Here is a 27,859-nt window from a genome sequence, read left to right on the forward strand (position 1 = left end):
ACTTTATACATAGAAATTGAAGTTATTGGTCATTAACCAATCACAGCCCTCCTTTAGGATTGCACATTCAGAAAATCACAAGCAGAGGCAGATCCCGTTTAAATCCATTTAACATGCATGGTGATGGTGGTGCTCCTAAAATGTATCGGAACTACAGAATTAGCAGAGAGCCCCCTCTGGAAATGTTATGTTCTTGTAGAGTAGATTGTTCCAAACAAGATATCTTTTAAATGAACAAAACCAAAAAGGGTCATTTTGAGATATTCATATGAATATTTTTTTCATGTTGAAATATGTGTATTTCAGAACCTAGAAATACTCCATAGGGCACACTATAAGGAGTATTAATGACACCAATATATTTTCTGTATCTTGTACGATTCACGGATCCTAAGTTATTTTTATTGGAGGCATGTTTAGGTCTAAAAAGGCCTCAAACGGATGATTTTCAAAAAGAAAAATGGTTTGTGATAAATGTAGGAAGGCAGGTCCTTCCTCCTAATAAAGTTTCTATGTGTGAATTGCCAGAACAATCTGAGATGCCCCCAATGAAAATCGCTCCCGTTGGCATGGAATCGCCCACTTCCAAAAGGATGACCTGCTGTGCCCTTAAATGAACCCAGAGAGGGAGATGAAGAGAGAACGAGCACTATTGAGAGATGTTGTGGAATGGACAACGACTTGTCATATTGCATGTCCAGTCCACTGCACTCAAGCACGAAACGGCTGTGAATCAGTGCAGAGGAATAATTTGGGCATGGTTTGTTCTTCCATTAACACCATCTCTTCACCACCGGTGTGAGTAGGGGCTGTTGCCATGACAACTCTCTCACCACAATGTTTTAAACTTTTCATTCCTTTATGTTCCTGACAGCCTGCGATGTTTAAATATCTACTTAGATATGTCTTGACCTTCCTCTCTGAATGTTCTCTTCCTGTCAGTTTTAAGGCGTCAGCATGCTTCATCTTGGCTGGAGCCTAAGCCGAACCGAACGAGTGCGCTCGCATACTCAGAATGAATCGAACTCAAGAAATCTGTCATTAATTGACAGTTATGCCAAAGAGATGTTAGATATTTATGTAATTAAGCAGACGATCATATCCAGTGCAACTTACAGTAGTGAGTGCATACGTTTTCCCATACTGATTCCCCGCCATGCTCTACCAACTGAACCCATCTAACCAAGATGTTTGGTGTAGTATTCTTCATGTAAAGGAATGTGCATAAAAGCGAGTCATGCCTCGTTGAATGACAGACTTTCTTGAAGAATCCCTACTGTTGACCAGTCACTGATGAAGGGGTGTATACTTTGGCTCCAAAAAAAACGGAACAAAAAAAGTCCAAAACGAACAAAAACGTCACACAATGTCGCCATTCTATGCACGAACTCTACCGAACTGTTTCGGCCTGGGAAGCATGCGGACGCCTTTAGACAGGTGTGCATTGTCTTTATATGGGTGCTGGTTAAGGAGGGTGTTTCGAGCCTACTCCCCTAACCGATTTCTCTTGTTCTGTTTTCTCTCTCTTTGCTTTTTGCTAGCTGGACTCCCATTTGCAATACTCACACCGCTACACAATCCCTTCAAACGTGGATTTTTCTGTAACGATGATTCAATCAAGTACCCTCTAAAAGAAGACACCATATCCTATCAGTTGTTAGGTGGAGTTATGATACCCATCACAGTACTCACTGTAAGTGCACCTGTTTTTATGTTCACTAGATAACTTAACTTATCTTTCTCTTCCTTTCCCAGTCTTAGTGCTTGTCATTTAATTTATGCTATACATACATCATTGTAGCAATGGTGTGTGTGTGTGTGTATGTGTATATAGTTTAACTACTTGGCGTCATTACATTTACATTACATTTACATTACATTTAAGTCATTTAGCAGACGCTCTTATCCAGAGCGACTTACAAATTGGTGCATTCACCTTATGACATCCAGTGGAACAGCCACTTTACAATAGTGCATCTAAATCTTTTAAGGGGGGTGAGAAGGATTACTTTATCCTATCCTAGGTATTCCTTAAAGAGGTGGGGTTTCAGGTGTCTCCGGAAGGTGGTGATTGACTCCGCTGTCCTGGCGTCGTGAGGAGTGTGTTCCACCATTGGGGAGCCAGAGCAGCGAACAGTTTTGACTGGGCTGAGCGGGAACTGTACTTCCTCAGTGGTAGGGAGGCGAGTAGGCCAGAGGTGGATGAACGCAGTGCCCTTGTTTGGGTGTAGGGCCTGATCAGAGCCTGGAGGTACTGAGGTGCCGTTCCCCTCACAGCTCCGTAGGCAAGCACCATGGTCTTGTAGCGGATGCGAGCTTCAACTGGAAGCCAGTGGAGAGAGCGGAGGAGCGGGGTGACGTGAGAGAACTTGGGAAGGTTGAACACCAGACGGGCTGCGGCGTTCTGGATGAGTTGTAGGGGTTTAATGGCACAGGCAGGGAGCCCAGCCAACAGCGAGTTGCAGTAATCCAGACGGGAGATGACAAGTGCCTGGATTAGGACCTGCGCCGCTTCCTGTGTGAGGCAGGGTCGTACTCTGCGGATGTTGTAGAGCATGAACCTACAGGAACGGGCCACCGCCTTGATGTTAGTTGAGAACGACAGGGTGTTGTCCAGGATCACGCCAAGGTTCTTAGCGCTCTGGGAGGAGGACACAATGGAGTTGTCAACCGTGATGGCGAGATCATGGAACGGGCAGTCCTTCCCGGGAGGAAGAGCAGCTCCGTCTTGCCGAGGTTCAGCTTGAGGTGGTGATCCGTCATCCACACTGATATGTCTGCCAGACATGCAGAGATGCGATTCACCACCTGGTCATCAGAAGGAGGAAAGGAGAAGATTAATTGTGTGTCGTCTGCATAGCAGTGATAGGAGAGACCATGTGAGGTTATGACAGAGCCAAGTGACTTGGTGTATAGCGAGAATAGGAGAGGGCCTAGAACAGAGCCCTGGGGACACCAGTGGTGAGAGCGCATGGTGAGGAGACAGATTCTCGCCACGCCACCTGGTAGGAGCGACCTGTCAGGTAGGACGCAATCCAAGCGTGGGCCGCGCCGGAGATGCCCAACTCGGAGAGGGTGGAGAGGAGGATCTGATGGTTCACAGTATCGAAGGCAGCCGATAGGTCTAGAAGGATGAGAGCAGAGGAGAGAGTTAGCTTTAGCGGTGCGGAGCGCCTCCGTGATACAGAGAAGAGCAGTCTCAGTTGAATGACTAGTCTTGAAACCTGACTGATTTGGATCAAGAAGGTCATTCTGAGAGAGATAGCGGGAGAGCTGGCCAAGGACGGCACGTTCAAGAGTTTTGGAGAGAAAAGAAAGAAGGGATACTGGTCTGTAGTTGTTGACATCGGAGGGATCGAGTGTAGGTTTTTTCAGAAGGGGTGCAACTCTCGCTCTCTTGAAGACGGAAGGGACGTAGCCAGCGGTCAGGGATGAGCGAGGTGAGGTAAGGGAGAAGGTCTCCGGAAATGGTCTGGAGAAGAGAGGAGGGGATAGGGTCGAGCGGGCAGGTTGTTGGGCGGCCGGCCGTCACAAGACGCGAGATTTCATCTGGAGAGAGAGGGGAGAAAGAGGTCAGAGCACCGGGTAGGGCAGTGTGAGCAGAACCAGCGGTGTCGTTTGACTTAGCAAACGAGGATCGGATGTCGTCGACCTTCTTTTCAAAATGGTTGACGAAGTCATCATTCCCCGCTAATTAATTAATTAATGTGATCATTAATCACATTCTCACACTGTCTGTGTGATAGTAAATAAATGGAGCATCATACTCCTTGCAAAAGCAAGCAAGCAAACAAATAATCTGATTTGTAAATTGAATTGCATATTTTAGAGATGCTCAAAGTATCACTTGAGAACTGAACAATCAAACAAATCCCCAACTCTTGCTATTTGCTTCTCTATGTACTCCTAGATCACAAACGTATCAGACCATGGCAGTTGACCGTGAAAGTCCCAGTAGCAAAGACCTCTCCATAAGTCTACTCGGTCTCTATCTGAACAATACAATAGGAATGGCCAAACTGTCCCTCCCTCTGCCTTTCCGAGATATCGCTTGACTCTGGGCCAGTATTCTGACTGTCTAACATGCTGAGCACAGCGCCCGTGCGAGCTTTGCTAAATACATTTACACATGTTATTCAATCATTTCATCCAAAACTTGCTCGCGAGCATATGCGTAGCCAGGTGCTAAAAATGAACTTGGTTTCATAAGTCCCGCCTCTCCCGTCTCCTCATTGGTTTTTAGGAGCGTACACCCACGTGGGTGATTGAAAGATGAACTGAGGTCCACACTCCAGTCAAAGTTGGTTGCCAACTGCCATATAAAGTCCACAGGAGAAGACTAGAAGATAAATAATTTGAAACTAACTAGGTTTCTCCTTTTATCGGTGGATTAATTGTTGGGAGTAAAAAGTTCTACAAAGATCCAGGAAAAAAATAACCTTGTGCATTTCAGGTAAAATAACAACCAAATGTTTATATCCCAGGACAAATTGGGTAGCAACAGCAAACTAGCTAGCTAAATGTCCATGAATGTTTGTGTTTCGACCAGTCCCCAAAATAATTTAGTTGGTTCAGTTTTTGTTTTTATATTTCAACCTGCTTGTCCTGATCGCGTTTGGTGTGAACGTACAAAATCAACAAGCGCACGATGGCACATACGGATTCACGCCCCTGGTCTAGTTAGTACGTTTCCTGGAGAGTTTCTAGATAGTTAAACTCAAAGCACAGAGGCCCGTATTCACAAAGCATCTAGGAGTAGGAATGCTGATCTAGGATCAGGTCCCCCTGTCATCATGGTCTAAAACAGTGGTTCCCAAACTGGGGGGAGGGCCCGAAGGGTCGGCATGGGTGGCGCACATCCGGCAGGGATGAGCTCCACATCCAGCTTCTTCACCTGCGGGATGTTCAGAGTGCAGAGGAGTATTTCTGTCTGTATTAAAGCCCTTTTGTGGCTTTGCTGGTGACACTGTCAGTGATTTCTTTTGAATTCAAGGAGCACTTAACCAGCGTTCTGCAGCGATACGCCATCCCATCTGGTTTGTGCTTAGTGGGACAATAATTTGTTTTTCAACACACACCTTCAGGCTGTGTAAGGGCTATTTGACCAAGAAGGAGAGTGATTGAGTGCTGCATCAGATGACCTGGCCTCCACAATCCCCCGACCTCAACCCAATTGAGATGGTTTGGGATGAGTTGGACCGCAGAGTGAAGGAAAGTCAGCAAACAAGTGCTCAGCATATGTGGGAACTCCTTCAAGACTGTTGGAAAAGCATTCCTCATGAAGCTGGTTGAGAGAATGCCAAGAGTGTGCAAAGCTGTGTTAGAATCTAAAATATATTTTGATTTAATACTTTTTTGCTTACTACATATGTGTTATGGAATCATATAAATGCACAAGGTGCAACTTAGAAATTGACTAGTGTTAGTCATTGCATACCTTAGAGTCAAGTTATTTTTTCTGGGGGTGGTTTAGCCAATAGATATTGTTGTAATTTTTTGTCACTCAAGTGTCACATGAATAAACATTAGACATAGCAAAATGTATAGAATTGCAAGAAAATTTGCTTTAAAACTGCAACATTTTCTTTGCGCCCCATGACAAAATGTGTAGAATTGCAGGAAATGAGCTTTAAACCTGCAAAATTATCTTCACCAACAAGAGGGGTGTGAATTTTCTGTCATGAACAATATTTGGGCCCGTAGAAATAGACATGACGCGCTGGATGTTCGCCAATGCTGGAAGCGAGGCCCCCCGAGTGAAAAGATTTGGAAACCCCTGTCTAAAAGACAACTGATCCTATCATCAGTCCTAACTCTGAGACTTTGAATATGGGCCAGATAGATTCCGGTAAAATGAGGCACTCTTAGGAGCCTTGTTGTGGCTGTTATAAAATCTTACTTATCAAGTCCTTCTTTTACAGCGTTCAAAATCAAAAAGCCTTTTTAGTTCCATTAAATTGACATGCAACAGACACATGCTGCATCATAATTGACGGGAATAGACAAAAAGGTTCACATCCATTTCCAGTCAGCCAGTGTAATTGTACTCAGCAAGTAGAAACCCTCACAGAAGTTGTAACTCATTTACAGGTCATGAATGAAAGTTGGTGACTCCCTCTATCCTCAAGACAGTTCCTCCACCATTCCTTCACACACAAAGGCTTTCAGGTTATGACTTGATGGTATCTGTGTCATGGTGGTAATTACCCTTGAGGTTTAAACGGTTGGAACAGTCAACTGTTATCAGATCAACGCCCACCTCCTTGAGAGTAGAGTACAGTAGTAAGCACATGTTAATGTTGTAGGCCTATTTCCAGATAGGGGAACACAAATACGCACCCAGGTAACTGCTTATGCTTTCAGGTCTATTGTCACACGGTGTGGTAGAGAGGTGTGAGTCAAAGTTGTCACACTATTTATTTGACATTTAAAAAGACCCACTTCACCAACCGCCCACAATGTTTAAATGACACGTTTGTTGCACTCAACAATGGTCTCAATCTGCATTGGGATAATTTCCCCCTTTTATAAAAAGGCCTTTACTCATTTCACTTTAGACATGTTTCTCCGTGGACATCCTTGTTAGGCCTTTATAATATATTCACTCAGATGGACATTCTTCTAAAAATAATACCTGTAATTTTTGTGACTTGACTTGAATTACAATACTAATGTGCAAAAACTTGTAAATCTAAGCTGTGAGGGATGAGTAAGTGATCTAACCTCTACTTCCTCTCCTCCCTTCCTCACAGATGGTCTTTGGAGAGTGCCTTTCAGTCTATCTAAAGCGCATCAAATCAAAGTCCTCTTTCAGCAACATGTATGTGGCCAGTGTTTACAAAGCCATCGGCACCTTTGTGTTCGGGGCTGCCATGAGCCAATCGCTCACTGATATCGCCAAGTATTCGATTGGTCGGTTGCGACCTCACTTCCTGGACGTGTGCAAGCCCGACTGGAAGCTGATCAACTGCACGGCAGGCGCCTACATTGAGGACTTCACCTGCACCGGGGATACGCGCATGGTCAACGAGGCCAGGTGGGTGTTGAGAGGAAACTGACAGCTGGGCTGAATTTTTCTCCCTACCACTTAGCCCTCCTAGCCCTTCAGTGTTTACAGATCGGGTGGGTATTAAGGCATATCTGAGTCTGGAAAGGTATAGGCAGTAAAGTGGTGGAGCTTCCATTTTTATGCCTAAAAGGCTTTACATGGTCAATCCGACGTATGCAGTGCCTGTACAGCATTTACTGTGAATGCAGCCTCCACAGAAGTCGGAGCATTCATACTTCTTGCACTTCGTGTAGCTGTCATGGGCATCCAAAAAATTGGTCTGCGCCGCCCCACTCGTAGTGATTCAGGGCTAATCTCTATAGCCATCCAAACTAATTACAAGCAACTGGCTAAGTGAAAAGACAATACCTTACCTCTTCTGAGATGTTGGGAGTATGTTTCCCGGTGCTTGACATAGATCAGCCAAATTAGCATGAAGTAAAAAGACTGCGCAGTTCTCCCACCTGCATCTCCATCCCAAAATGTGCCTACATTTAGGCTATTGTTTATATGTGTATTACACACACACTATGTTGAGGTAAAAATCTGAGTATAATACTTGAATGGATGCCAGCCCCAATACATGTCCATGTCATCGTCAATCAACTGACTTATAGATAAAAACTACTTTGAATACCACCATCGATTTCTGTATGCTAGCTATCCTACCAGCTTGTACGAATGGGAATTAGCATTTAGCAGTCACTTTTTCGAAACTTGAAAAGGGACAACTTCTAAATGTTACACAGCAAAATATATCCACATCGAATTTTAGTAACCACATTGTGGGCCTGTTACAATACATCAAACATGACAGATTTGACCAAAAATAACAACACTTTGTTAGATCAGCTTTGTTGAAAGTGCGCCAGCGTCCTTCTGTCCTCCACGGACATTAACCTCTTTATCGCATCTACCTCCACGATCTCTTTCCAGGAGTTCAAACTCATTTTTGTGTCATTGAAATCCCTACACGAGGTATCATAAAATGTTTTATTTGTGAACGTGTTGGATAGCCTTTTGTCAAGGAAGTTAGTGTTTATACAGGATGTACCGCAGGTGTCCCAGTACTTTTGCTATGGGCTCTGGTCAAAAGTAGTGCAGTAAATAGGGAGCCATTTGGAACACAAGAGAAACTTCAAAGTGTGGACTTGCTTATTACTCAACAATGATCTCATGGTCAGCATATCAGAACCATAGAAATATAATATATTGGACTCTATTTCTAGGAACAGAACATAATCAGCAATAAAGCAGGAGATATTCTATTTCAGTGGAAGTGTGATATAATTGAGTCAGAAGATTTGTAACAAGCATCTCAACTGGTCCCAAATCATTCCTTAACCCTTCCTTTGATGTTTGCAGAGCTGTGAACGTCAATTTATGCTTGATCAGCAATGCTGTACGGAGGATGTGACGCAATTGCGGAGCCTCCGCGAGCTCTGTGCCGCATCGCTGCGCGCCTCCCAAATGTTGTAACAATGCGGGGGGCTCCGTATCGCTCCGCATTGACATGATTTATTGCTGATTATGTTCTGTTCCTAGAAATAGAATCCAATATATTATATTTCTATTGTTCTGATATGCTGAGTGATGATTAGATCATTGTTGAGTAAGGCAAGCCCACACTTTGCATTTTCTGTGTGTCCCAAATGGATCCCTATTTACTTGCACTACTTTTGACCAGAGCCTTTAGCAATAGGGCACTATATAGGGAAAATGGTAGCCATTTTGGATTCAGGCTGTGCCCAGTTGAACAACTGCTCAGCTGGAAATCGTCTATAAAGACTCACTGAGGGGATGTTTCTGACACTGACAACTAGGCTGGCTGCTTATCAGGGGGAAATTACTTCAGCTTAGAGCTCCCTCTGTACTTTAACCTTTACAATGTTTTGCAATTCCACAAATAACTGGGAGTCAAGGCCTAACTGGAATAAACAGAAGTTGGTCTATTGCCTGTCTCTAGCTCCTACATTGTACTGGGACACCTGGGGTTGCTTTAAGCCCTAATTGCAATGGACTAGGAACCATGGTTTTATCTCTATTTTGCCTTTGGGTAAATGGGTCTTTCCAGGTCAATAGACCCAGATTTGCAAGCCTGCTGCAGAGCCGGACGCGGGTCTGAGTTTAGAAGTTCCATACGAATTCTGATCTGATTCTCTGAGCTTTCACTGAAAGCTGGTCTCCAAGCAATACTCGTTATCACCACGGAGACCAAGGTTATAATTACCAGTATCAGATAACAGACAGGCACTAACCAAATTCTGTAAAACAGTCACTCTAAATTTCAATCTGACAAGATTAGAACATCCTCCTTTTTCATCTACTTGAAAACCGACAGATGTACAAAGGAGAGGAAGTCTGTCTTTATTTAGATTTTGAAATCAACATCTAAGACTTGTCAATTATAGACCAACAAAGGTAAATGGAGGGCTAGTTGTCGAGTGCCTGCCGGTCTGTCCCATCCTCAGTCGTACCAGTGTTATTGGCAGTGGTGGGTAGTTAGTTCGCTGGCTGTCTCTATACAGACTATACACTTTGGCTGTGGTGTATCATTACCTCATGTGGTAAGCCTCTCCCGTGTTACCCTAGAAACCTGAGTATACCCCATACAGAGACGACTCTAATCTCTACCATGATCCCAGGGTGGGCTCTCCCAGTCTCGTGTGGCCCCAGGTCATATTTACCTGGGTGTTGCTCTGGTCTCCCATGGCAGCCCTTCCCTGGTCGAGGGCCCGGTTCTGGGTGTTTTTTCTTTGGGATGGTAGTCATTAATAGAACAAATAACTGCCTGGTGGATCGAGTGATGAGAGCAGGTCAGATCAACTCCCCAGTTCCTCTTTCTGCAACGTGAGCCTTTCTCTCAGGGAAATGAGGCTCGCTGTCGGTCAGAACCTCTGCTTGTGTGTGTCCCAAGTGCCTTACACTCGGAAACCTCAGTGAATCAACATTATTCCGCTACATAATGGTTTACAGGGGGGGTTGGGTCCTGTGGGTTGAACATATCAGTCTTCCCTCATTGCTGTACTGTCCTCACATGGTTAATTAATAAAGATAATTGAGTTGGAGCTCTCTTGGCTCTCTCTGTGTGATGTTTTAACCTCTGTTTTCAGCCTTTACCACTAGAGAAGCTGTATTACAGCTCTCTATTATGACATTAGGCTGGTGGATTATGTTACAGTACTGAGGACTTTTTCGGTCAGTATGGTCAGGCTTTCTCCCAACACTAACTAGTGTCCACTTTGGTTCCAGGGTGTTGTCTGTGGGCCTACAGCTATCCCCACTGTTTATCAGTCATTTGCTGGGCGGGCGGATGCCTCCGCTGGGTAGCGCTGCTTAAGCAAACAGGAAGACACTAAAGGCGGCCGGATAAGTGGGCTAGGGTTGCAGCCCTCTAACCGCCTGCCCAGGGCAACTGATGCTGTCTCAACACCCCCCAAATCAGTGCTCCATAAGACGTCAGCGGACATCCCTCCCCAGCACAACTCTATTACCCAGAAAAGGGTGTGTCAGTTTTTCCAGTGTGTGCTTCTGTTGTTCAACAGAATAGGGATTTATCACCAACACTGAGCCGATTTGAAGTGGGTGAATGTGTTCCCCCCTCCCCAGTGCACACAGCCATCCCATGATGCCATTGTGTGTTATGTTGCAGGCTGTCCTTCTACTCCGGCCACTCCTCCTTCTCCATGTACTGCATGCTGTTCCTGGCAGTAAGTATACTCTATGGGGTTTCCTCTGTGTGCACTCATGTCTCAGAGCTGCGTGATATGGACATATATAATTCATATACTGAATTTTAACGATAAATTGAAAACAATGTGCACGAGTTGTTTACCCTTATCTACTACTTTAAATGTAGCCATCAACTTTTCAAACATGACATTTCTCTCGTAGGTTATTGTAATGAATGTCAGCTAAATGTCCAGTGTCGATTATTTTTGGTTTATTGTCCCAGCTCAAATGTATCAATTCATTTAATAGTTTACAGTACGTCACTGGATGTGTTATATGAATATTTAATACTTGAAATGCAAAAATACCATGAATCTGATACATAAGTCAGCAAGTAAATCAGATTAACAGATATATAAATGCAACAATTTTAATGAGTTATAGTTCATAAGGAAATTAGTCAGTTGAAATGTTTCAGCCCTAATCTATGGATTTCACATTACTGGGCATAAGCCTACCCAATCAGAATGAGTTTTACCACATACAGAAATACACAGTTTCATCGGGTGGCTGGTCTCAAGACGACCCCGCAGGTGGACGTACTGCCGAATTCTCTAAAACAATGTTGGAAGCAGCCTTGTGGTAGAATTTAATGTTAATTTATCTGGCAACAACTGATGGACATTCCTACAGTCAGCATGCCCCCACATAACTTGAGACATTGCATTGTAACAAAACTACACAGTTGAGTGGCCTTGTAATGAGCATGCTTCTTGATATGCCACACCTGTCAGTTGGTTTAATTATATTGGCAAAGGACAAATGCATAAAATAAGCCTTGTGGGTAAGAAACTTTTCATTTCAGCTCATGAAACATGGGACCTACATGTTGCATTTATATTTTTGTTCAATGTACATGGTTCAGATTTATAGAGAACTGAATTTACCTCAAGTTCATGACAGCGCAGAGACATGGGATGATAAATAAAGGCCCATTGCGTACATTGAATACTGGTACTCAATGCAGCAAAACATCCGTGCACTGTGCCAAAGTCCTGACAATCGCTGCAGCAAATGAGTTAAGACCAAATAGCAGTTCTAAAGTTCAAGAACAGAGAGAGACTAGTCCAGTCTATTTTAAGAAGTGTCGCAGTTGGCTTTCTATTCACGAATAGACACACACCCATTATTGTACGAACGCATTCAGAACTGCTGATTTTTGTCCCATTGAACAAAATGGTCCAGAAAGGCCATAACTCAACCATGTAAACTATTACAAGCAGTCACCCTTGGAAATGGCTGTAAATTGAACATTAGGTTATATTACTTGTTTTGATCATTTCTATTTCACTCAACTGTATATGGAATTAAGGCATTTAAACTTAAGTTTTAAGCCTAGTAAAAACAGCAGACGAAGGCTGATTGGTTAAATACTACTTTTGAAGTTTCAGCTGTGTAGTATGTTTATATCCAAGAGTTGACGCTGCCATGTAGAGCGGTTAGAGTAAACAAGATCTCACAGTATCAACATTAGAATGATTGTTACAAACACAATCAGCTCACGCACATCAATGATGGATCAGACCACTTTCAAACAGTAGCCAACACTTAAACGAATCTCAAGTAGAAAACCAAGAGGATTGAAGCATGTCAACGACTGGTTTCAACCTACAATTGCTCTGGCGACATTGCAGTCCTTGTGACAGCAAAGCAATTTGTCAAATTAGTTAGCATTAAATCCATTTTAACTGACGAAACATGTTAGTAGTAAAAAAACAAGGCTTTTTTTTTTAAGTAGGCAAGTCTTAATTCATTTCCACCTGTCTCCCAGCTATACATTCAGGCCAGACTGCAGGCAGAGTGGGCTAGACTCCTGAGACCAACACTCCAATTCTTCCTGATCGCTGCATCCGTTTACACTGGACTGTCCCGTGTGTCCGACTACAAACACCACTGGAGCGACGTCCTGGCTGGCCTTATTCAGGGAGCACTCGTGGCCATACTGGTGGTGAGTTAATCACACTGCTCCATTTGGTTAAGGCAATTCAGCTTTATTTGTCCATTTGTTACAATAGAAATTGGGTAATAGTAGCAGAGAGCACAAGAGGGGTATTTCATCTAGACCCAGTGGATTGTAGTCAAGGTGTCTCCTGACCTATACGTGTCCCACTTTAAAAGCCTTACTTCCTACTAAGTAGCCATTCTCTTCAATAAAATCATTAACTCTGAGGTAGGTCAACCATTTCCCTCCAAAGCTGTCCACTGACACTTGTCTTTCCCCTGCAGGTATTTTTAGTGTCAGACTTCTTCAAGAAGAGGGTGGAGCCCCAGGAGGATGTGGAGATTCCCCACACCAGCCTGCAAGAGACACCCACTAACGGAAACCATTACGACAGCAGCCCCAACTAAGCTATAGAGGAGAGGAACCGTTTACTGCATGCACATCATACCCCACTAAGGGTCGGACCACTGGGGTGGAAAGAAATTATGAGTCTCAAATGGTACCCTACTCCCTACATTGGGTCCTGGTCAAAACTAGTGCACTCTGGAGGGAATAGGGTGCCATCTGGGAATGAACCAGACATGTGAATGTAACCCTGCTTTGTGCTTTCCTGACCTATGACCTGGAGCCAAGCTGTCTGAGCTCCCTATTGGACTCTTGAGTCCCACCCATGTTGCCTTGGCTGGACTGCTACTATTACAGCTTCCTGTGTATTATCCAGACCAATATAATGTATCTTCACCTGAAGCAACAAAAAAAACATTTTGTTTTATCCAGCTGTATGTTAGAAGAAATCACTATACAGACTTTTATTAAAATTGTTAAGTATGTACAAATGTTGCGCTTTTTGGAAGGAAAATAAGCCATTTTATGCTTATTAACACAATAAAAAAATTGTCTGGATGATGTCAGACACTCAAACCAACAAACACAGGTGTCACTCAATCACAAATATAAACTGGCTGCAAACACAATATCCCTCTTGATTTTCGTAATACCTATAATGAAAAACAAAAGAAATACATGAGTATAATTGACGTTGAAATTGTACACTGCTGTAGACCATACAGTATCTCCTAGCTTGACTACAATCTAGGGTAAAAAAAACTGCACCAGTTGGAATTAGGATTGTAAGTATTAAGCTGACAGACAATGTTGTTTGCCTCCTAAGGATGTTTAGACTTTAGTTTTGTGAGCTGTGTCTTCGTAACAATGTATTTTAACTAGGGGAGATGTCTTGACTTTGGGACACAGGCACAACCGATTCTCTGAGCCCTGGTAGTAGTACACCACGTTTGAACTCTGGCAAACATGTGAAGATCGAGGGCAGTCAGAAGAGATCAGATTACCCTCTACAGACTTGTTCTCCTATTGGTTTAAACTATAGACTTAGACCACACACAAGCATTCTGTCAGCCTGAAGGTTGCAACCACTAGATGTAGAAACCGATCTTACCCTCCGCAAACTTGTTCTCCAGCTCGGTGTTACCGATGGCCTTGGCTGCTTGACACATCTGACGGAGCAGCTCCTCCAGGCGACGCATGCAGCGGATGATACTCCCTACAGAGACAGACAGACAGACACAGGGTTAGCAAGCGGATGAAACTCCCTACAGACACAGGGTTAGCAAGCGGATGATACTCCCTACAGAGACAGACAGACACAGGGTTAGCAAGCGGATGATACTCCCTACGGACAAAGACGAGAGAAGGTCAGCTGGAGCAGAGAGACCGGGATCCGGATGAAAACTCAACTTTGCACAGATCAATGAGAAATGGGTCAGTTTGCCTGGAGTCATTCCAATAGAGGATGTGTGCGTATATAACTTGGGAGATTGTCAATGGGGGAGTTGCCTGAAAGTTTGAGTCTTCAGTTACGATTCGGCCGAAGACCGTTCCATCTGAACTACACGACAACATGATACCATTAATGTGTGACCAGAACCCCAGCCCTCCTTATAAAAATGCAACCACAGTTTACACAGCTTCACATGGAATCCAGAGCCAAAATCTCAGAAGGATCTGATAACTGAACTATGATCTTGTGCGCCGCAATTAAGAGGGGAGTTGCATATGTTCCTGCTCATGTCAGGGTGAAATACAGAGCCAAATACCAGTCTTATCTCTAGAGTTACTTTGAAGAGAGAATGAGAGCATTGGGGGGGTGATCCGTTTCAGCTATTTCTCATCATTTTAAATCCTCTATACTCATGGTGCCTTAAAAGCTACAACCTGGGATTTTTTTTTCAGCAAAACAGCAACTCTGTCACTTGTTTTGGTAGACAGCTGGGGGATGGGGTAGGGGAAATGTAACCTATGCATTGCCCATTACAGCTCATACACCAGGTAAGAATCTGTTATTCCCTGAAGTGTACCTCAGACAGAAACCTTTCCAGCCATAAAGGACTAGGCCTACAGCCAATTCAGAGGAAACCATATATTTCAACATGAGAGTTCATCACCCGGTCTTCTGGCTCTCCTTCCATGTACTACAACATGCCCAGTTTGCAAAACAAATAAAAAAGTTATCAACTGCTAGATAGAGACATTGGCCATCAGAAAAACAACACCTGGAAGGCTGTCCGTTAGGTGAGTTACCTTTTGCACTGACTGCAAGTGGCTCTGGATGAGTATACCTGCTAAATAACTCAAATGTATGGGGCTACCCCACACGGAAACAGAAAACCTACATTTGGAGCGCGCCGTCCATTTCATAGGCACTGGACAGATATTAGAGCGTCGGGAGGTTGGCCAGGTGAGTTACCTTCAAAGACGTCGGTCATCTTGCAGATCTGTGCGAAGGTGGAGCCGTTAGCCCAGGTGTAAACCACGTCCATCAGGTGAGGCTTGAACTTGTCCAGGTAGGTGTCCTCATCCACCTCCAGCTTGGCCTCCGCAGACACCTTGGCAACGCGCTTGGCACACTCCTGACAACCAGACATCCAATTCCAGGTTTTATTACATCCATATGACAGTCATAGGCTGCGTGCAAAATGGCACCCTATTACTTTCATAGTGCACTCATGTTGACCAGAGCCCTATGGATACTGGTCAAAAGTAGATCACTACATTTGGAACACGTCCAGGTCCCAAAATACATAGCTATAGGGTATAGGCTAACAAAAAAATTACAAAAGGGAAAACAAACTTAAAAGTATGAATGAAAAGTACGTGGCATATCTTGCACTTTGATTATACAATTTCAGCAAACATCCACTCACATGAAGACAGGCAGGGACACCCAATCTAATCTTTCACCAAACATCTAGGCTGACAGGTTTCAGCAGACAGAAACAGCAGTAAGTCAATAGAATAGGTAGACTGGTTGGATTCCAAGTCAAACATACATTGTAGTGTAGTTAAACATGCCGGTGTATGCCTTGGTTCACAAACAGCATGAGCTAAGTGTTAGAAACCACACATCTGAAAAGCAGACTAAACCAGGCCTGAGGGGTGCATCACAAAGCGTTGAGTTTGTTACCATCCCCATTTCAATTCCATATTTATGTTATTTAAATCATATTTAGAAAAGCCTGCCGCTAAACTCATTGGCCATATCCCAAATATCCCACCGTAATTCCCTACTGTATGCAGTGCACTACTTTTGACCTGGGCTACACATATTGATCCTGCTTTGTAACCTATGCTTAACCACCAGGACAGTGCAGATTCTGCTGCGGAGTGAATAATGTTTACCTGCATCTGTCTCAGAGGTCCAGCCAGCTGCTCTGTCAGCTTGGGCATCTCGTTAACCTGAGGGAAGGAAGAGAACAAACAAAACAACACAATGACATCAGTCTAAAGCTTTGGACACACCGCGACCACCTGCTGGGTGTCAAGGAGCAAACGTGTTTTTGCCAATTCAACATGATGAATCCTTTGAAAATTGAAAATGTTGGCCAATGCTGTGGTAAGAGGCACTTGGTAGCAGGATTATTGATCAGTCTCTGCCTTTAGTACTCCTAATAAGAAAAGTGTCAACATTACTGCTGCCAGTAGGTTATTGATTTAAGGAGAAACATGCAGTGAGCTAGCTCAGTAATGGGAGCGAGCAGTCTTATGTTTCTTTACCTCATCATTTCTACTGTGTAGGCTACTGTGCCTTCAGAATGTATCCATACCTCTCGACTTACTCCACATTTTGTTGGGTCACAGCCTGAATTCAAAATGTATAAAATATATTTTTTCCCCCTCACCCATCTACACACAGTACCCCATAATAACAAAGTGAAAACATGTTTTTTAGTAATATTAACACATTTATTGTAAATGAAAGATACCTCATGTACATAAGTATTCATACCCCTTTGCAATGACAATCCAAATTGAGCTCCGCTGCATCCATTTTTCCTTTGATCATCTTTGAGATGCCACTACAACTTGATTCGAGTCCACCTGTGGCCAATTCAATTGATTGGACATGATTTAAAAATAAACTGGTCTTTAAGGTCCCACAGTTGACAGTGCATGTCAGAGCAGAAACTATACCATGAAGTACAATGAACTGTCCGTAGATCTCCGAGATGGAATTGATGAGGCATATCTGAGGAAGGTTTTAAAACAATTTATAGAGTGTTGAAAGCTTCCAAGTGCACAGTGGTCGCCACTATTGGGGGAAAAAATATAGATCTATTGATCTACCCAGACTGTGGCTAGAGCTGGCCGTCCAACCAAACTGATCAACCGGGCAAGAAGGACCTTGGTCAGGGAGGTGACCAAGAACCCAATGACCACTGACAGAACTACATCCTTGGCTGAGATGGGAGAACCTGTCACAAGGACAACAGTCTCCACAGCGCTTTATGGGAGAGTAGCCAGACAGAAGTCTTCCTGAGAAAAAAGGTACATGACAGCACACCCGTAGTTCACAAAAATCACATTGAAAGTCTGGAAAGACTTGAAGATTGCTGTTCACTGCTGCTCCCCATCTAAATTAACAGAGCTTGAGAAAATCTGCAAGGAAGAACGGGAGAAAAGCTGATACAGACACACCCTAGACGACTCAAATCGGTAATTAACGCCAAAAATGCTTCTACAAAGTATTGACCCAGGGGTGTGAATACTTATGTAAATGAGATATTTCTGTATTTCATTCTCAATAAATTTGTAAACATTTTAAAAAACATGTTTTCACTTTGTCATTATGGGATATTGTGTGTAGATGGGTAAGATTTATATTTTTATTTTATACATTTTCAATCCAGACTAACATTTACATTTAAGTCATTTAGCAGACTAACAAAATGTGGAATAAGTCAAGGGGTATGAATACTTTCTGAAGGCAATGTAAATGTTTCTTCTCAAAAGGTCACGGATGACCGCACTGATGACTTTAGCCTTTTCTCCCGCCACCTCCACTCTAGCTGGCTAAAAGTCTGACTGGTAAAGGTCACGGATTGCTGTCCACTCTCCAGGTAGAGTCACCATTGTTATCCTTGCTAATAGTAGGTCAAATATTGTTAAATTGACTTAAGGCAAAGTGAAGTCAAAACCATGATTACATACATAAACTCGGGAGATGCACTACAGTACTTAACGCAGCTGGTGGCCACACCAGATACAGACATCAACATCAACTATTCAGAGGAGACTGAGTAAATCAGGCCTTCATGGTCGAATTGCAGCAAAGAAACCACTACTAAAGGACACCAATAAGAAGAGACTTGCTTGGGCCATTAGAGCGGTGGAAGTCCAAATTTGAGAATTCTGGTTCCAACCGCCATGTCTTTGTGAAACGCAGAGTAGGTGAACGGATGATCTCCGCATGTGTGGTTCCCACCGTGAAGCATGAAGGTGGTGGTGTGATGGTGCTTTGCTGGTGACACTTGTCAGTGATTTATTTAGAATTCAAGGCACACTTAACCAGGATGGCTACAACAGCATTTTGCAGCGATACACCATCCCATCTGGTTTGCTCTTAGTGGGACTATCATTTGTTTTTCAACAGGACAATGACCCAAAACACACCTCCAGACTGTGTAAGGGCTATTTAACCAAGAAAGCGAGTGATGAGTGCTGCATCAGATGACCTGGCCTCCACAATCACCCGACTTCAACCCAAGTTGTTGGACTGCAAGGTGAAGGAAAGTCAGCAAACAAGTGCTCAGCATATGTGGGAACTCCTTCAAGACTGTTGGAAAAGCATTCCTCATGAAGCTGGTTGAGAGAATGCCAAGGGTTTGCAACGCTGTCATCAAGGCAAAGGGTGGCTTCTTTGCAACAGCTGGTGCACGATATCTAAGGAAGTCTCAAGCTATAGCTCGCCTAAGGTAAAGTATCTCATGATAAGCTGTAGACAACACTACCTACCGAGAGAGTTTATCTGTATTCTTTGTAGCTGTTTACATACCACCACAGTCAGAGGCTGGCACCAAGACAGCATTGAATGAGCTGTATTACACCATAAGCAAACAAGAAAACTTTCACCCAGAGGCGGCGCTCCTAGTAGACGGGGACTTTAATGCAGGGAAACTTAAATCAGTTTTAGCAAATTTCTATCAGCATGTTAAATGTGCAACCAGAGGGAAAAGAACTCTGGACCATCAATACTCCACACACAGATGCATACAAAGCTCGCCCTCACCCTCCATTCGGCAAATCTGACCATAATTCTATCCTCCTGATTCCTGCTGACAAGCTAAGATTAAAGCAGGAAGCACCCATGACTAGATCAATAAAGTGGTCGGATGAAGCAGATGCTAAGCAACAGGACTGTTTTGCTTGCACAGACTAGAATATGTTCCGGGATTCCTCCGATGGCATTGAGGAGTACACCACATCAGTCATTGGCTTCAACAATAAGTATGTCGATGACGTCGTCCCCACAGTGACCGTACGTACATACCCCAACTACAAGCCATGGATTACAGGCAGTACCCTCACTGAGCTGAAGGCTCGAGTTGCCGCTTTCAAGGGGCGGGACTCTTACCCGGAAGCGTATAAGAAATCCCACCATGCCCGCCGACGAACCATCAAACAGGCAAAGTGTCAATACAGGACTAAGATCGAGTCACACTACACCGGCTCTGAAGCTCGTCGGATGTGGCAGGGCTTGCAAACCATTACAAACTACAAGGGGAAGCACAGCCGAGAGCTGCCCAGTGACACGAGCCTGCCAGACGAGCTAAACTACTTCTATGCTCGCGTCGTGGCAAGTAACATAAACGTGCATGTGCACCAGCTGTTCCAGAAGACCGTGATCACGCTCTCCGCAGCCGATGCGAGTTATCCTTTTAAACAGGTCAACATTCACAAGACCGCAGGGCCAGACGGATTACCAGGACGTGTACTGCGAGCATGCGCTGACTAACTGGCAAGTGTCTTCACTGACATTTTCAACCTCTCCGAGTCTGTAATACCAACATGTTTTAAGCAGACCACAATAATCCCTGTGCCCAAAAACACTAAGGTAACCTGCCCAAACGACTACCCACCCGTAGCACTCACGTCTGTAGCCATGAAGCACTTTGAAAGGCTGGTCATGCCTCACATCAACACCATCATACCAGAAACCCTAGACCCACTCCAATTTGCATACTGCCCCAACAGATCCATGCAATCTTCATTGCACTCCACACCACCCTTTCCCACCTGGACAAAAGGAACACCTATGTAAGAATATTCATTCACTACAGCTCAGCGTTCAACACCCTAGTACCCTCATCGATAAGCCAAGGACCCTGGGACTAAACGCCTCCCTCTGCAACTGGATCCTGGACTTCCTGACGGAGCGCCAAGTCTAGGTCCAAGAGGCTTTGAAACAGCTTCTACCTCCAAGCCACAAGACTCCTGAACATCTAGTCAAATGGCTACCCAGACTATTTACAGTTCCCCCCCTTACACCACTGCCACTCTCTGTTGTCATCTATGCATAGTCACTTTAATAACTCTACCTACATGTACATACCACCTCAAATAACCTGTGCCCCCACACTGACTATCAGTACCCCTCCCTGTATATAGTCTCACTATTGTTCTCTCACTGGTGCTTTTTAATTACCTGTTACTTTTACCTATTATTCTTATCTGTATTTTTTTTTTAAACTGCATTGTTGGTTAGGGGCTCGTAAGTAAGCATTTCACTGTAAGGTCTACACCCGTTGTATTCGTGACTAATATGTGACTAATAAAATTTGATTCGACTTTGAAGAACATCTATAAAAATACTCTGATTTGTTTAACACTTTTTTGGTTACTACATGATTCCACGTGTTATTCTACAACGTAGAAAATAAGAACAATTAAGAAAAACCCTTGAATGCGTAAGTGTCCAAACTTTTGACTGGTACTGTATATATGCACACCAAGAGGTTGGAATAATAGTGTGAAAATTATGATCATGTCCTTTTAGTGTAAGGGCTGTGGTAAATTAGTTAAGACAAATAAGAAAGTTAAATTAGTTAAAAGGGAAAACTCCCCCCAAAAAGTATATTTTTGAAAATTAGATTTCTGACATGAAAAACATTTTGGGACTACATCAACAATGGACTAATGAAACAAATACCAAAACATTGTTTTGGGGTGGAATTTTACTTTAATAGACCAATAGGAAATCTCTCTGCCAATAACAGATCATTTTCAGTTTTCCCCTCCCCACTCAGACCACACAGTCTTAGCAAAATTCTTGCTTCAGAAATTGCTGTATGCTAAGAAGCTATTTTTGTTTTCAATTAAAATGGTTGAAAACTCAGTAAGGTAATTAATTACTCAAAATGTATTTGATATTAAAAAGCGCAAGTGAAAGTCTACCTCCTGCAGATGAGGGGGGATACAAGACCGTTACCCCAATTTTTGTCTTTATAAAGATTCCAACTTGTTCGTGGGAAATAATAATTGGTGTGACTCTATCTTGATCCCATTTCCCACTCTCCCATGGCAGTGCCTCAGCGCCCCCCCCCCAGCTTCCTCTCTGTGCCCCACTCCCAAGCCTATTGTAGCTCTGGCTCGGTGCCCCGGGTGACGCCCCATTAACCCCTGATGTTTTTAGCCTGTCATGATATCTTCTATGCCTGCCTCAGCCCTCATCAGCCTCTCCAGCAGCAGCAGGTGGAAGCTCTCCCTCCACACAGAGAAGAGTGAGCAGCTGCATAAATATCATCATACAGCACACTAAAGCCTTTATGTGGGGTGACAGGACACTGGACGACAGCTGCATGTGAATGTCACAGAACTGATCTGCTAACAGACAACTGAGAGCGCAAAAGAGCGAGAGAGAGAGAGAGAGAGAGCGCGAGACTTGCAGGCAGTAGAAATGACACATATAGAAGCGTAAATCTAAAATTGCAGTATAAGCCAGTAGACATGACAATACACAAACACAGAGCTAGACCGTTAAATGTAGTGCTGACATGATGATGCGCACACGGCACTAGACCTTTGCTCAAGAATACACATGTAATGTCATTACACGATGATACACACAAAACACACGGAGCTAGAAAGAGCAGCATTTCACACCCCACCACTAAGCTGAGACACACCCTTACTGAGGGCTGCCATACTGGGACCAGCAGTGAAGAGGCTATGGCGCTGTGGCGCCCTGCTTACAGAGAACAATGAACACTCAGAGGGGAGAAACGTGCCAGAGAACTAACTGTTTAGCAGAGTGACCACCTGCCTGTACGATGGAGTTTAAAAAGAGTGGACTTTGTTATTGCGGAGGTCAATAATCAAGGAAGCCAAGGCAAAGTTTTCAAACATTTGACACAGGAATTCCTTGTTTTGAGGGGAAGCATCAAGAGGATGTACTGAGGACTTGATTAATTTAAACACTTAACATTCAAGATATGGGGTGACATTAGACTACTATCAGACTTGAAGTAATAGGTCAAAGTGCTTTTAGTGAAAGGGTGTAAGAAATGTCGTGACGGCATTTGAAGTTGTAGAGTGTGGGGAAAGAAGATGGCTGCTTATCTGGCCAAAAGAATGTTTTAACGGATTGCGCAAGAAAAGGTGTGTGTGCGACTTACGTTCTCCTGGAAGATGAAGACGCTGAGTAGAGCGGTAACCTGTTCTGCAGACAGATCGTTGAACAGGCCGTTGAACACCATCTCAGTCAGTAGAAGCTCATCAGCACTGGATCAAAAACAGGTCTCAGACCAGTCAGTGTTTTTTTAATAGCATGTCGATACAGATAACTGTTCTAAGAACAGCTGAACACCATCTAAGTCATCAGCAGCCAGGGGTTAAAGCAACAAAAAGAATCCCATGAGAAACTTAAGCAGATCGCAGATGGATTGTCTCGGGCCAAGTTAACGTCAAATTTCATGTAAGAAAGTCATGACCATCATTTAATTTGTATGTGTATTAAACTGCCAAGTCCAGTCCTCCCTAGGAAAATGTTATATACAGTGCCTTGCGAAAGTATTCGGCCCCCTTGAACTTTGCGACCTTTTGCCACATTTCAGGCTTCAAACATAAAGATATAAAACTGTATTTTTTTGTGAAGAATCAACAGCAAGTGGGACACAATCATGAAGTGGAACGACATTTATTGGATATTTCAGACTTTTTTAACAAATCAAAAACTGAAATTTGGCATGCAAAATTATTCAGCCCCTTTACTTTCAGTGCAGCAAACTCTCTCCAGAAGTTCAGTGAGGATCTCTGAATGATCCAATGTTGACCTAAATGACTAATGATGATAAATACAATCCACCTGTGTGTAATCAAGTCTCCGTATAAATGCACCTGCACTGTGATAGTCTCAGAGGTCCGTTAAAAGCGCAGAGAGCATCATGAAGAACAAGGAACACACCAGGCAGGTCCGAGATACTGTTGAAGAAGTTTAAAGCCGGATTTGGATAAAAAAAGATTTCCCAAGCTTTAAACATCCCAAGGAGCACTGTGCAAGCGATAAAATTGAAATGGAAGGAGTATCAGACCACTGCAAATCTACCAAGACCTGGCCGTCCCTCTAAACTTTCAGCTCATACAAGGAGAAGACTGATCAGAGATGCAGCCAAGAGGCCCATGATCACTCTGGATGAACTGCAGAGATCTACAGCTGAGGTGTCCATAGGACAACAATCAGTCGTATATTGCACAAATCTGGCCTTTATGGAAGAGTGGCAAGAAGAAAGCCATTTCTTAAAGACATCCATAAAAAGTGTTGTTTAAAGTTAGCCACAAGCCACCTGGGAGACACACCAAACATGTGGAAGAAGGTGCTCTGGTCAGATGAAACCAAAATTGAACTTTTTGGCAACAATGCAAAACGTTATGTTTGGCGTAAAAGCAACACAGCTCATCACCCTGAACACACCATCCCCACTGTCAAACATGGTGGTGGCAGCATCATGGTTTGGGCCTGCTTTTCTTCAGCAGGGACAGGGAAGATGGTTAGAATTGATGGGAAGATGGATGGAGCCAAATACAGGACCATTCTGGAGGAAAACCTGATGGAGTCTGCAAAAGACCTGAGACTGGGACGGAGATTTGTCTTCCAACAAGACAATGATCCAAAACATAAAGCAAAATCTACAATGGAATGGTTCAAAAATAAACATATCCAGGTGTTAGAATGGCCAAGTCCAAGTCCAGACCTGAATCCAATCGAGAATCTGTGGAAAGAACTGAAAACTGCTGTTCACAAATGCTCTCCATCCAACCTCACTGAGCTCGAGCTGTTTTGCAAGGAGGAATGGGAAAAAATGTCAGTCTCTCGATGTGCAAAACTGATAGAGACATACCCCAAGCGACTTATAGCTGTAATCGCAGCAAAAGGTGGCGTTACAAAGTATTAACTTAAGGGGGCTGAATAATTTTGCACGCCCAATTTTTCAGTTTTTGATTTGTTAAAAAAGTTTGAAATATCCAATAAATGTCATTCCACTTCATGATTGTGTCCCACTTGTTGTTGATTCTTCACAAAAAAAATACAGTTTTATATCTTTATGTTTGAAGCCTGAAATGTGGCAAAAGGTCGCAAAGTTCAAGGAGGCTGAATACTTTCGCACGGCACTGTATTTAACTAGGCAAGTCAGGCAAGTCAGTTAAGAACAAATTCTTATTTTTATTGAAGCCCTAGGAACAGTGGGTTAACTGCCTTGTTCAGGGGCAGAACAACATTTGAACCATGTCAGCTCTGGGATTCAAACTTGCAACATTTCGGTTACTAGTCAGACGCTTTTAGGATGCCATTGTCCCCTTGGAGCTCTTGCGTAGTGATGGGCATTCAGAGTCTCTTCTGTGAGCCGAATCATTTGGCTTCATTCACCCAAAGGAGACGTTAATTTGGCTCCCAAACGGCTCTTCGTTCAGTAATGCTTACAAATTTGACCGAAAACCCTTAATTTAAAGCCTAAAACGTTGCTAACCATTATGTCAGATTGTGAAATGTTAGTTGAAATACATTTTTACCTGACCAAGTTGAAATACATTTTTACCTGACCAAATTATTAGATGGCCAGCAAAATGAATGTGGACCAGACAGAGTCGTTCCAGCACGGAAAAATGACCATCTTCAAATAAAATAAAAATCTATATATATTTTTTTAATGTATTTTCGTTTTACTATTATTTAGGCCTTTTTTTAGATCCCTTTATTCCCCCCAATTACGTGGTATCAAATTGGTAGTCTCAGTCTTGTCCAATCGCTGCAACTCCCGTACGGACTCGGGAGAGGCGAAGGTCGAGAGTCGTGCATCCTCAGAAACACGACCCAGCCAAGCCACACTGCTTCTAGACATTGCCCACTTAACCCAGTAGCCAGCCGGGAAAACACCGTACACCTGGAGACCGGGTCAGCGTACATGCGCCCGGCCCGCTACAGGAGTCATTTGAGCGTGATGGGACGAGGATATCCCCTACCGGCCAAACCATCCCCTAACCACTGGGTCAATTGTGTGCCGCCCCATGGGTCTCCCGGTCGCGACAGAGCCTGGACTCTAACCAGGATATCTAGTGGCACAGCTAGCACTTCCATAGACCACTGTGTCACTCAGGAGGCCCCAGATAATGTTTTTATAAATTAATCTCCAGATAATCGGTGTCCCGAATTCAAAAAGAAATAGTAACAGTATTGAAATTAGGGAGCCAGGTGAGCGGCTCTTTAAACTGGGATCCCCTCTTTTTAACAAAGGCCAAAACTGCTTTCAAACGTGTTTTCCCACGATTGCATTAACAATTGTTGTGCATCGACTGCTTGTCAGAACACATTCCCTCTCTATGGCTTCGCGCAATTTGAAAGCGCCTGCATAGAACACACACCAACAAGCCGACTAGGTAACTCTACTACGAGGTTGTCTGCTTTTGTTTTAATAACATTACATGGCAAAAATAGTCGTTTGAACGCCAAGGTGGTGTGCAGAATATGCTATTTAATTCACTTCATCTGAACATCGGAGTGTCAGCAACAATCCTGCAAGTCAATTCAATGCAAAAAGTTTAACAGAGAAAATGTTTGAGAATACATTTGGGAATACAGTGAGCCCCAATATGATATTTCTGCATCTAACTTTCTCACTCATTATTATTCACGACTCATTCGGGATTATCCGTAATCATGGTAGCGTCCACATTAATGTATTACTGAGTAGAAACATATTATATTCTTATTTACAATAAAAGTGACTCCAAAGTGACAATACTTTATTTACCATTTATTCATATTGGGCACAAAATAATCTGAAACAACCAAAACTAAGAGCAAACGCATCCATCAAATGTGTTGAGTCAAAAGCTTGATGTCGTCATTGTGTGCTAAGAATATGGGACCAAATTCTACACTTTTGACTACTTTACACAAGTAAATTTGTCCCAATACTTTTGGTCTCCTAAAATGTACATGAAGTGCTGTAATTTCTAAACCACAGAATCCAGACATAATTTAATTAAACAATATTCAAAATAAATATAACTGGGCAAATTAATGTTCTAAGTTGTAAGACACTTAAAATGCATCAGTGATTTAGTTTCCTGCAACTTTGACACACGACAAGAATGCCCCAGTGTGTACACTGTGTAACTGTTAGCAATTAGGCTAACTATAACCACCTGGTAGAGATGGAAAGGCTTTCCCAAAAACATCCTCAATTAAATGTTAACTACAAAGTAGCCTATGCACCTGGCAGAATGATATGATTATTTGCATTAGTCGAGTGACCATTTGCTTTGCAAACTCTGCAATCACATCGCTAACGAAACCATGGGCCCCTACACCCACAAAATTCTTATATTTTTCCCAGACCTAAAAAGTAGTCTCTTGATGTGTTTTAAGCATCGTTGTGGAATTGTTTTCTATATTTAAAAAAACTATTGAGAACAAAAACATGGAGAAAGAGGCAACAAAAATAAAACCTATTTTATAAAGGCCCTATTTGGGTGAAGTGTTACCAGTGGCTTTTCTTTTCCTTACCTGCTGATCTCACAGGCCACTCGGCCCTTCATTTCGATGACATCCGAGGAAGTCGCAAACCCGAGACGCCTCAGGACGCGCTTCCTGCACTTGAGCTCGTCCATCTGCAGCACGGTTCGAGCCTTCTTCAGCTCCCGCTTGGCCCCTTTGATATCCCCCGCAATCTGACATACAGACACAGGATAACATGACACTTAAAACCCATTGCGCCCTAGTAAGGAACCAGAAAATATGACTGATCTCAGTGCTAACAACCAGACCATAGACCGCTTTCAAGGAAACAAATATGTACATTTGTCATTAAGGTTGAACAATCCATTTAAAATGTACCATTTTATGCATATCATAAGGCCATATTGTAATGTTTCGAGAGTCCAGATGAAGATTTGTCGTGCATGACTGAAGCTGCAAACTGTGGCATTCAATCCAATCAGAGCTCAGCCATAGCCAAGACTGACAGCCGAGGCGGAGCTAGTGTTGGTTAACCGTCTCGGTCTGTTACAGGCAGCTGTTTTCCTCTCCTCCACACACAGTGCCCAACAGTCCCTGCTTAAAACCATTATCCAATTACAGGCTCACCCATCACCATTATATCATGCTGCAGAGAGAGTCTGACTGACAACACGGGGCAACTAGACAAAACCAATATTAGGCAACCTCACTTTTTTTATATTTTTTTTACCTGTGTTGTAGAGTATACAGGTTACGAGATGTGGGCGCCGAGTGACATCACTTAGTAAAGTAAAAGTGGGCGTACGTTACGAATGGTGTTTGACCGGAG

General features: G+C 43.3%; 2 protein-coding genes across 3 annotated transcripts in view; one reads left to right on the forward strand and one right to left on the reverse strand.

The window, feature by feature from the left end:
- The window catches only part of LOC118387890 (phospholipid phosphatase 1-like), a 37,253-nt gene extending 23,703 nt beyond the window's left edge, over positions 1–13,550 (forward strand). The window contains exons 2-6 of one of the 2 annotated variants that reach the window (XM_035776708.2): positions 1,542–1,693; positions 6,753–7,036; positions 10,701–10,758; positions 12,552–12,728; positions 13,007–13,550. In XM_035776708.2, coding sequence (XP_035632601.1) covers positions 1,542–1,693; positions 6,753–7,036; positions 10,701–10,758; positions 12,552–12,728; positions 13,007–13,129 — 794 coding nt within the window. In that variant the 3' untranslated portion in view covers positions 13,130–13,550. The remainder of the gene's footprint in view (positions 1–1,541; positions 1,694–6,752; positions 7,037–10,700; positions 10,759–12,551; positions 12,729–13,006) is intronic. The other variant, XM_035776707.2, reaches the window with a different exon arrangement.
- Positions 13,490–27,859, reverse strand: part of LOC118387889 (exosome RNA helicase MTR4) — a 50,560-nt gene continuing 36,190 nt past the window's right edge. Inside the window, exons 21-26 of the mRNA XM_035776706.2 lie at positions 27,079–27,242; positions 22,691–22,796; positions 16,419–16,475; positions 15,487–15,649; positions 14,179–14,283; positions 13,490–13,720 (exon numbers count right to left, since the gene is read on the reverse strand). Of these exons, the coding sequence (XP_035632599.1) occupies positions 13,668–13,720; positions 14,179–14,283; positions 15,487–15,649; positions 16,419–16,475; positions 22,691–22,796; positions 27,079–27,242 (648 nt within the window). The 3' untranslated portion in view covers positions 13,490–13,667. The remainder of the gene's footprint in view (positions 13,721–14,178; positions 14,284–15,486; positions 15,650–16,418; positions 16,476–22,690; positions 22,797–27,078; positions 27,243–27,859) is intronic.

The sequence above is a fragment of the Oncorhynchus keta genome, chromosome 9, assembly GCF_023373465.1.
Source record: "Oncorhynchus keta strain PuntledgeMale-10-30-2019 chromosome 9, Oket_V2, whole genome shotgun sequence".
Taxonomy (NCBI): domain Eukaryota; kingdom Metazoa; phylum Chordata; class Actinopteri; order Salmoniformes; family Salmonidae; genus Oncorhynchus; species Oncorhynchus keta.